Genomic DNA, 10,727 nt, shown 5'->3' on the forward strand with positions numbered 1-10,727 from the left:
TTGAATGGTACATAGAATTCTAGTCCAAAGAAATGTCGATATATCTATCTACATGGTTGTGTTTGCATAGATGCATGAAGATGCAACACTCTTAAATGACCCATTTGAATGCATTTATTCGCAAACATCCAGATTCTTTAAGCGTGCCTTTAAATTTATAGCAGAGTTGCACGTCTTTTCCTTCCAGAGAACCACAAAGAAGAATGTGGGTGAATCTTGAATAAAAGCATCCCAGGCTGAAATGCAATCAACAAATCGACAGTCTCCAAGGCCTATTTATTTCCTATAATTTTATTCCAACTCTCTGCTCAACCAAGGTATATATATTCATATGCACATTCTTATCTGCGAACAGGCTCGCGCATGTGCAGACACCCCCCCACCCGCCGTTACCCGGGCCCATTTCTTCTGTCTCCCAAACCCTGGCCACGCCTCCTCCCTTTCGCCATGCTTTCATCCGGGCTTCCAAGCCCAGTTCGAACGCGCTGACGTCACCTATATAAAGGCCCTCAGCCCTTTGTTCCTCTTCAGTGCGTCGTTGCAGGCCGGCGGGGACGAGGTAAAGATGCGGGGTAGCGGTTGAGGGCGGCTTACTTTTTTTTAATGCGGCCTTTTTAATATAATATATAGGTATCCTTTTTTTGTATTGTCTCACGCACGCACACCGTTTCCGTGTCGGCGGGAAGCAGACCCCAAGGCCGTTATTTATTTTGCTTTCCCTCCACACCCCCTCAACGGTTTTCACCCTTCCCGCTCTTCCTCAGGGAGTAGCTGAGGCGCCATTTTAAAGCTTTGGAAGTGGGTGAGAGGTGGGTGGTGGAAAGTGGTCTCCCCGCCCTCCCTCATGGTCTCCTCAGGGAGGGTCGCGGGAGCCGCCATTTTGCGGCCGCCTTTAGATGCTCCTCGATGTTTCGCGCGCCCCCGCCCACTTCTTTAAGGCGCGTGCGACGGGGGGAAGGGCGACGGGAGTGCGCATGCCCCGCTCTTTCGGGAGGCTGGTTTTGCCGAAGACGCATGCGCGTTGCGCGCTCCTTTGGCCGGCGCGCATGCGTGATTTGCACGAAAAGGCTCGGGCCTTTTGCTTGCTAACCGAACGTGGGAATCGCCTTTATTTTTTTAAGGGTTGGGTTTTTGTTTTGTTTTTTAATCCTACCAAATACGAAAACTGAATTTCCTGGAAATTTGCCCGGGTTTTTCTACTTGGGAGTTTTATCTTTCTACCTCTCTCTGAACTTGCTGTTCATTTATATTTTGGAATAAAACTCGGGCAGAATGGAATGGCCGATCTGGTTGTGCATTGAGCAGTCTAGATGCTTTTATTAGTTTTTTTTTTTTTGTTAAAACACGAGAGTGCTTCAACGGCTTATTCTTTTTGAACAGGTTTCATTCAATAGAGGTGTCTTCCAGAAATATATGTGAACTGCTAAATTTCACAATACTTTTGTTGCTATTTGGGTTTTGGGGTCTAAATGAATCTGTCTGAATCAGAATAGAACTGGAAGGGACCTTGGAAGTCTTCTACTCCAGCCCCCTGCTCAAGCAGGAGACCCGGCCTATATCATATATCTGGAGGACATTGGTTTGGACAGAATAGTTAGAAATTAATTTTATTTCATTGTATTATGGCAATAGAGTTCTATTTGTAAAAGTTTAGTAAAAGGGACAATTCTGGAATGAGGTTTAAAAAACCGTTGTGAGGAAATGCAGTTTGTTAACACCAGTCCTGGTTCATGTTTAAACTAGAACGATATTATTTTGAGTTTATCATGCCATATTAGTTTTTTATTTAGTAATTGGGCCACTTCAGAATGTGCTCTATAAACATTTTAGCAAAGCATTGACGAAGTAATTAACAAGTAGTGAAAATGGAATCTTATCAAAGAGGTCTTCCATATGCAGGAAATCCCAAAAATCACATTGCAGTTTGATGTGACTATATGATTTATGATTTCTGAAGTTTGGTTGTGTTGTTCTAGATCCCAAAACCTGTCAAAATGGTTGAAGCAGATCGGCCTGGGAAGCTGTTCGTTGGTGGATTGAACATTGAAACTAATGAGAAAGCTCTTGAAGCCGTCTTTGGCAAATATGGCCGTATTGTAGAAGGTAAGGACAAGGCATCTTGGTGGGGTTTTCAGTTCTGCTGTGATGAACTTAGCTTTTTTGATCAGCTGAAGTGATAGAACTTACCTATCCTCTAAGAAGTTCTGAGCAGGCTTCTGTGAATCCTGGGCATACCCCTTTAAGATCAGCAAACAAAATAATGCTTCTGTCTCTCTTAGTTCTCCTTATGAAAGATCGTGAAACCAACAAATCCAGAGGCTTTGCTTTTGTCACATTTGAGAGCCCAGCAGATGCTAAGGATGCAGCAAGAGATATGAATGGAAAGGTAAGAATTAATGTCTGGTTTTTATTGTGGTGAAACAAAGGGGAGTACTGAAATAGTTTCAAACAATTGTGTCTATTGATTTTCCAAGAGATAATTTAAGAAAATCTGACGTCTTTCAACTTGGATAGAGAAGGTTGCTTTCCAGCATCACTTAAAGTGAAAAAGACAGTATACTACGTCCTTTTTCCAGTGGTAACAGTACCATCAGAAATGTCTAAATGTTTGTTGGATGCTTCTCAAAATACAAGAAAAAAATGTCATGTATAACAGGAACAGCCACATGTTTACTTCTAAAATATCAGTATTGCAACTTGAAGTTAAAAAGACAAATGAGTTAAAACACTGTAGTAACATATTTGCAAATCTTACTTAATATTCCCTGGTTTAATGCAAGTACAATGACATAACCTTGTTAACTAAGCAGCAATTAATAAATAGCATTAGCATTCTGAGTGGGATTAGTTGCTGATAATACTCTCAAATGAAAGTCTAGAAATGTAATTAGCCCAAAGGCAGTCATTATTCACAAAGATTGAATTAGATGCCTTTGTTCAGTCTTTAGATGGAAAATCCATTAAAGTTGAACAAGCTACCAAGCCAACCTTTGAAAGTAGTAGACGTGGCCCTCCCCCTCCAAGGAGCAGAGGACCCCCAAGAGGCCTTAGAGGTGGAAGAGGCAGCAGTGGACCCCGGGGGCCTCCTTCAAGAGGCAGTCATTTAGGTATGTTTAAGTTCCTGTGCATTGATAGCATACAAGACTTAGAGAAGTCGAATGGAAAGAAGGAAAATAACTGGACAGAAGGTAAATAATGTGCTGTGAGCAAGAATTATTAACACTTTGAAATGCAGAAAAAAAAGTCACCATCCAGATAGTGATTTGGGATGTCTGTGTGATCTTGTACTTAGGTGAGATTGGTGAATTTAAAGTCTGGCTTGAATGGACTTGTATTTCAAAAGCAAGTCCAGAGCAAATATCTGGAAGGCACCATACTATAAATCCCTGCCTTAATATTTTTTTTAAATCAGAAACAAGGAACATTAGCTATTGTTTGCTCAATGAGCATGTTTCTTGATTTTAAGCAGATGCTGATCAGGCTGTGGGTAGCTCCTGGTCTGGATGGCTGTTTACTATCCCTCACAGCTTAAAAGCCAACTGCCAGGGCACTCCTTTTTGTGAGCTTCCTTGAAAGTATCTGATTGGCATGTAAAACATTGAGTGTCTGGGTTCTCACACGTGCTTTGTGCTTTGAATTTAAAACAGGAATAAAGAGTTCTTGATCATTGAAAGGCTCAACAGTTAAAAGATGGGTGCATGTTACCAGTTTTAGCTGCTTGCTGCTTTTCTGTAACTCATTAATGGCCATAGCATATAAATATAGATTCGTGCATACATCGGTCATATAAGTTGCGCAAGTTTCTCTTTAGGGGCCTTGATCCAGGATTGACTGTCAGGGATGTTATTTGGGACAAAAGCAGTCCTTCTGAGCATGCATGTTCTTAACCTCTTTTCACTTCTGGTGCCTTTCAGCATCATGATGGTCCTTCTGATGCTGTCATATGCTGTCTTCTAGGTTCTTCTAGAGGCCCTCTCCCAATGAAAAGGGGCCCGCCTCCCCGCAGTGGGGGCCCACCATCCAAAAGACCTGCGCCATCTGGACCTGTACGCAGCAGTAGCGGGATGGGTGGTAGAGGTAAGCATTGTGCAAATGCTGCTTTCGTTTGCTCATAAAGTCTTAACTGAAGGGAGCCGTGGCAGTTGCACTTTTAGTTCTTAATACTGCTTGTCAGTGTACTTTGCCCTCCAGGCATTGGATACATCACAACATAGCAAATCTGTATAAAATACTTTATTGGGAATATAACACCTCCCGTGAGCTATGGGTCAACTCTGCTCTTCTAGGCTATGCAAGATGCTGCCGCCATGTAAATACACCTTCAACACTCAATTCAAATTAAAATCTTTATAAGTAACATAACCTTAGCCTTCTCCCAAACATTCTTGCAGTAATTGCAATGAGGTTGTGCCTATGCATGGTTCTTCCTATTGCTATTGAAGATTTGTATAATAATGCATAGACTTTTGCCTCCATTAAAAAAAAACAGTATAACAGTTCTCCTACTCAAAATGGGGACAAATGCTTTCTGATTGCCTTGTTTTCAAAACACTCCCATTTATTTGTTTTTTTTTTTTTTTATTTTAGCACCCCTGTCACGTGGCAGAGACAGCTATGGGGGGCCTCCACGAAGAGACCCCTTGCCATCACGAAGAGATGTCTACTTATCCCCCAGAGATGATGGCTACAGTACTAAAGACAGGTAAAATAATGCTTGTTAATGAGTTCAAGCAGATGTCCTCGAACTTTGTTATTTTGCTTGTCAGTAATAAAAAGTAATTTAATTTTAATTTCTGTAGTTATTCAAGCCGAGATTATCCAAGTTCCAGAGACACAAGAGATTATGCCCCTCCACCAAGGGAATATACCTATCGTGATTATGGACACTCCAGTTCACGTGATGAGTATCCCTCGAGAGGTTACAGGTACCTAGCGTTCAGTTGTATGTGTTAATATTCTATAGAGGTTATTTAGAAACGAGAGTGCTTCCACCCACGTTCATTTAACAAGGCTAAAACTCTCCGTAAGGATCTCGAGAAAATGGAAAAGCCCAAAACAAACCAATTCCTTAAGCCATCTCCTCATCTAACAAGGAGGGACTGGTGTTGCTTGCCAGTCTGTCCTCTGCCTATGACCATTTGTCCTTTCCAAGTTAAAATAGCCCTGAACAAATGGTGGTTACAAATGGCCTGGGAGGTCCAGGGTTTCTCCTCACCTGACAGCCATGGGATTTGGTTAACAATGGCAGTCAATATAACCAAATCGTTGATGGCGGGGATTGCCAACACTGAATCGTTTGGCGATGATGGTAATTCCAATCAAACTGCCATTGCAAGTCATCAGCAATGGTGATGAATACTTCTTTTGAATTAAAGATTGATGGCAGGCCTTGTTTTGATACCCTTTTAAAGTCCTCAGAGTGCAACTGTACAGATAACACTACCCTGGGGGCGAAGTGGTTAAACTGCAGTATTTCAGGCAAACTGCTCACAATCTGGAGTTTGATCCTAACAGGGCTCAGGGTTTGCTCAGCCTTCTATCCTTCCAACATTGGTGAAATGACCTGGATTGTTGGGAGCAATATGCAAATAATGCTTTTATTTTGTAAATTGCCCAGAGTACTGTAAAGCACTATGGAGCGGTATATAATCCTAAGTGCTACAGCTGTTGCTATACCTCACGCTTTGCAAAGAAGAGATGGGAAAAGTTACACCGTTTAGAAATGCAGAAAAAAGAAACTCAATGAAAGCAAGAATAAAAAACTTTATTTTCTATCCCTGTGAACTTTCCGTACTAAGCCCTAGTAGTTATTCCTCCTACAGCGATCGGGATGGCTACGGAGGGCGTGACCGGGATTACTCGGATCATCCCAGTGGAGGCTCTTACAGAGATTCCTATGAGAGTTACGGTAAGTGCTGACTTTGAGGGTTTCTAAGGAATGTCTTAGGCTTCTTCCTTGACTTGCTAGAGTGCTGCTCTTTAGAGGGATTAACATAACATGATGGGTTTTTCTGCTGCAATGGAAGAAAAAATGTAACTGTTGTTTTTATTTTAACAAAACAATTGAATTGCAGTTCCCTTAACCTATCGAAGCAAAGTTCAACAATTCTGAATTGCATCTCTCACTGGAAAAACAATGGCTGAGTTTCTTCTATAAAAATAGCAAGCTGTTCTGGAATAATCCCAAAAAACGAGCTACTTTGTGAAAAACCAGCATCTTCAAACAGCCTGTTTATTTCCTTCTCTGCCCGATCCTTTCCCCCCACCAAATATACTGTGAGATTATATTTAAACTCCTCAGTTTAAAAATCCAAAAAAAAGAGAAGCCATTGATGCAGTTCTTTTAAAAACTCAGATGTAAAATTGTGGTGATATGATTTATAGTGTTGCCCTATTACCTGACCATTGAACCTGCAGGTAACTCACGTAGTGCTCCCCCTGCACGCGGGCCCCCTCCATCATATGGTGGAAGCAGTCGCTATGACGATTACGGAAGCACCCGAGATGGGTATGGTGGAAGTCGCGAGAGTTACTCAAGCAGCAGAAGCGATGTCTACTCAAGTGGCCGAGACCGTGTGGGCAGACAAGACAGAGGCCTTCCCCCTTCTATGGAACGGGGCTACCCTCCGCCACGCGATTCTTACAGCAGCTCAAGCCGCGGAGCACCCAGAGGTGGCGGCCGGGGAGGGAGCCGCTCGGATAGAGGCGGAGGCAGAAGCCGATACTAAAAATCTTTGAAACTCATGGACCAAATCAAGTTTTTTCCTCCTTCCAAAACAAGGAATGTGGAAGTTTTATCTCGTTCCCACCCAGAGGACTACCGAAACAATGTTTTTAACTTTTTTTTATTGTTGCTTGTTAAGTTCCCCTTCATTACTGATGTTTTTTGTGAGGAAAGAGTAAAACATGTTTAATTTCATTTCAAAATTGTTAATAATTTCTCTCAAAAAGCAGATGTTAATGTATGCTATTTTGAGCCTATGTACTAGTGTTGTAACCTTTTCAAAGTAAACGTTAACCCTGAAATGCCACTTTTCACGTCATCAATGCAACAGCCAACCTAAGGCACCCCATGCATCTAAAATGGCCATGGATCGTTCTGCACATGCAAGCATGCCTTCTCTCTAGGCAAGACGTATGATTTGTTGGAGGGGGGGTGGGGATGTGTGCCAACCCTAAACTATTAAGTGTCCTCTGAAATGCAAAGATGCTCCCAGACATGACCTGTCTTCGGTCCTGTGTAAAATTCAGGATACCATTCAGCCTTTAAGTCAAAACTGCCAATGGATAAAGCTGAATGTACATTGTGCCATTCTACGTCTTTCCTTAGGCAATTTGCAAGAACCTCACCCCCTCAGTAATATATTAACCTGTAGCAAGCAAGCTGCAGAGTTCTGTAAATTAAAAAAAAAAAAAAAAAGGTTTGGCCCATTCCATCCAAGAAGCTGCAGAACATACTTGCTCTTACTGTTTCAAATTTTTGCAATCCTGTAGTGTCTCATTTTTAAAGGAACATCTTTGACTCCAAAGGCAAAATGGAGAAAGTAAGATAAGCAAAGAAGTCTTTCTCACCAACTTCTGAAAAGCTTATGGCTTCATATAAACAAGTGAAAACTTTCAGCATCCCACAACAGCTTTAAAGCATCAAATGCCCGTGAAACAGCAAAGATGGTAAGCAAAGCAAAACTAGTTTTTCGGTCTAAGTCAAACGTGAAACCAAAGCTATCGTCCTTTTAGTACAGTAGGACATTCTGTGCATCATGGCAATGGAAGTTTTCTAGCTTTTAAAGAAAGCGCCAAATGGAAAAAAAAAATACCTGTGCTGGAAAGCCTTAGGCGAAGCCTTCCAAATTCATCATAACCTTGTCTTGGATGAAAATATGTATGGCACAAAGCTTTTGAAAATGATGCTAAGAAAGCAGCTTGTAAAACAAACATCCCCATAAAGGGTTGGGAGGGTCTGTTGCTTTTTTGGCCAGTATGTTTCAATGAAGATACTTTATTTTAAAAAAAAAGCAAGCTCCTTGTACTTTTAATTAAGAAATATAAAGCAGTAATACAATCAGAACTTGGCTTAAATTGCCAAATCTGTGTTAACAGCTTGGGAAATGTCAAGCAAGCCATGATTACGAACTTGATGTTTAGTTGGATGCCTGACTTTTTTCTTTATACTGTAGTCTTTGGGAATTCTGGTACCTGGGCGACTTGTCATAACCCAGGTGCTGCCAGGAAGGTCAAAAGATGCTGTTGAAATGTAGTAAGACCTGAAGAGACCTCCAACTAAAGTGCTCCTCTAAACCTTCCAAACATATTTGCCAGTCAAATGGACTTACCATGAACAGCACCCTTGGAAAGAAAATCAGAATCCATAAAGCCATGCGACTGTTTCACTAAGCCATTCCAGTTCATTCCAGTCCAGTGAACCTTCCACCTCTCAAATGTGTAAAATGTTAGATCGTGACAGACTAATCGGCAAACCCAGGTTTTTTTTTCCCCGTTTCTGGGGTGGTCGTGGGTTTGGGCGGTTGGGCCCACCGGAATCTTACACAGTCTTTCATTGTTGCAGGCTGAACGTTCCCTTTAAGGTGAGACCTGGGAAGCAGTGCATGTGTTGGAATGAACATCATGTTTGTGAGCTGCATCAGAGCAGCAGGTAAGATGGAGGTGAGGGACACCTTAAAATTGCTCATTTCAGATATCTTGCAAATAAAAAAAAGATTGTGAAGTAGAACAGACTGCCCCATTGCTGCTGGTTTGTGGAATTGGCTGGCGTTTTTTAGTTCTACAGTTCAGTTTGAACAGGCTGATAACATGTCCCATTTCGTGAGACTTGCACCTACTTTTGCAAGCAAAAGAACAAATGCATTGATTATTAAAGTCAGGAATAAATATTGTATCTAATATGGTTAAAGTGCTGATGTCTGCCCCGTTAAAAACTTCTGGGAAAGGAGTTACCTATGAAACATAGTATAAAGAATCTTCAGTAGAACTCTTCCAAAATAGAACTTGGTAAACTAGTTTTTTGCCAGTGGACGTTGTGGCTCACTTAGTTTTTGTATACCTTCTACTTGGCGTGCCATTCTTAAATCACTTTTTTTTTAATTGGAGATACAAACAAACAGCTGGAGATAGTGTGCTTGTGGGCTAATGTCTCCATTGACCTTAACAAGGATAAGCGGACAGCTCTTAAGCTTTTGCTGAAAGCTGTTTATTGTTGAGGCTCAGAATTTCATAAGAGATGATCTGTCACTTGAGAAGGCATTATAAGAGCAGTTGTGCTCATTTACAGCAGTTTGTTCAGAAACTAAGCAGCCAATTATGTTTAAGTGCAATGAAGTAAAGATCCTAAAACCGTTCTTTTTGTGCTGTGCAGTGTTTCATTTTTGGCAATGGCATTAAGCTAGTTATATTAATAATACGTTTGATACCGTTTCTATTCTGACAGTCTCCTAATGTTTATATTCTAGGTACAGAATTGTGTGGAGGCCTCTAAAGAAAGAAGCAGACTCAAAATATGGCTACAAAGTTTAAAGAAGGCAATTTGCAGGAAAGTCGTTTCAAAAATGCCATTGTCTGTTGTGACTACAGACACTGGTCATAAGTGAGATAGAATCTTAAATATCGGATGGAAATTATTTCTGTCCTCTTAGAAATGCGATTGAAATCCTGGCAGGCACATTCAGCAAAAGCCATGGCTTGTGACTTAAAAAGGGGGTGTCAGGAGCAAGAATTGGGGTGCCTTCAGTTAGGCAAGGTGAAGTGTACGTCTTTCTTAAATAACTGTCAGTTTAGACTGCACTGCAGGAGAAGGATTTTCAAGATCTGGCCAATTGTAATGCTGAGCTTTTCCCCCGAGAATAACTCTTCTTAAATCCTTGTGTTCATGTGATATTTAACCAGAAGTTGAACAACAATTGGATTTCACAAGAATGTCACAGCCATCTATAAACGTTTTGGTGAAATCTCACAAATGAGACAGCATAAAGTCCAAAGTTACCAATTCCCTTTTCATGAAATACAATTCTGAAAAGGAGCTAGTGCCATAAATTTAAGAAACGGGTAACATTTTGGTCAAATGAAAACTGACGCATCGTGGAAGACAACAGCTGAAGCTGGGATCCTTGTATCCACTAAACTGTCAATAAAATGTTGGTTTCCTCCTGAGCTCTTCATTACTCCAAAGTGGTCTGTGATAACAGTTCCGGCTTTCAGAGTGAAGTGTGCTGCAGGAGTGGCCAAAGGCTACTTAGATATTTATTGGGTACAATATTACTGATTATTAACCAGCTTTTCTGGCAGGTTTTTAACGTACGGGTAGTTTGAACACATTACAAGGTTTGAATGGGTTGTCCAAAAAGATAAAATTGGGTAAGCTTTTTCACAGGGCTATAGAGCTACACTGTAGACACTGCTGCCTTTTGCTTTTGAACAGTCTAATAAAAGCTTACTAGATAGACAAGAATAGTCCAACCCCATGATGTGCTTGCCAGTACTTTGGGTTGGAGGTAGCTGGATGCTACAATCCAGTTAAGCAGATTGGAAAGATGGGTCAAAAAACAGGAAGATGCTGTGTATTAGGTCAAAGTAATCAAAAGGCACAAGGGATGGTGAGGGGAGAGGAGTTGGTGGGAGATGGCTCTTCAAGGTATTAAAGAGCTGCTGTATGATTATGCCCTATTATTGAGTACTGTTTTGGCTCTAACCCTTAGGCCAGTGTTGGTCCTAGG

The 10,727-nt window shown here is 41.3% G+C and overlaps 1 protein-coding gene and 1 non-coding gene across 3 annotated transcripts; both read left to right on the top strand.

Moving 5' to 3' along the window:
- Positions 1 to 421: 421 nt before the first annotated feature.
- RBMX (RNA binding motif protein X-linked) lies at positions 422 to 10,164 on the top strand. Of its 2 annotated transcripts, none has more exons than XM_039354745.1 (10): positions 422 to 559; positions 1,977 to 2,103; positions 2,280 to 2,386; positions 2,942 to 3,107; positions 3,958 to 4,077; positions 4,588 to 4,702; positions 4,800 to 4,925; positions 5,823 to 5,908; positions 6,418 to 8,653; positions 9,468 to 10,164. In XM_039354745.1, exons 2-9 carry the CDS (start codon positions 1,995 to 1,997, stop codon positions 6,726 to 6,728), a joined length of 1,140 nt encoding a protein of 379 aa, XP_039210679.1. In that variant the 5' UTR covers positions 422 to 559; positions 1,977 to 1,994; the 3' UTR covers positions 6,729 to 8,653; positions 9,468 to 10,164. The 2 variants fall into 2 exon arrangements, with proteins under 2 accessions (XP_039210679.1, XP_039210678.1); XM_039354744.1 differs by having other exon boundaries at positions 423 to 559; positions 5,808 to 5,908.
- LOC120313259 lies at positions 2,140 to 2,212 on the top strand. Its single transcript, XR_005558095.1, has one exon. It is a non-coding gene; the product is annotated as a small nucleolar RNA SNORD61 (small nucleolar RNA).
- Positions 10,165 to 10,727: the final 563 nt, after the last annotated feature.

Source organism: Crotalus tigris, unplaced genomic scaffold (genome assembly GCF_016545835.1).
Source record: "Crotalus tigris isolate CLP2741 ecotype Arizona unplaced genomic scaffold, ASM1654583v1 scf7180000018585.330925593:3314079, whole genome shotgun sequence".
NCBI classification, from domain to species: Eukaryota; Metazoa; Chordata; class Lepidosauria; order Squamata; family Viperidae; genus Crotalus; species Crotalus tigris.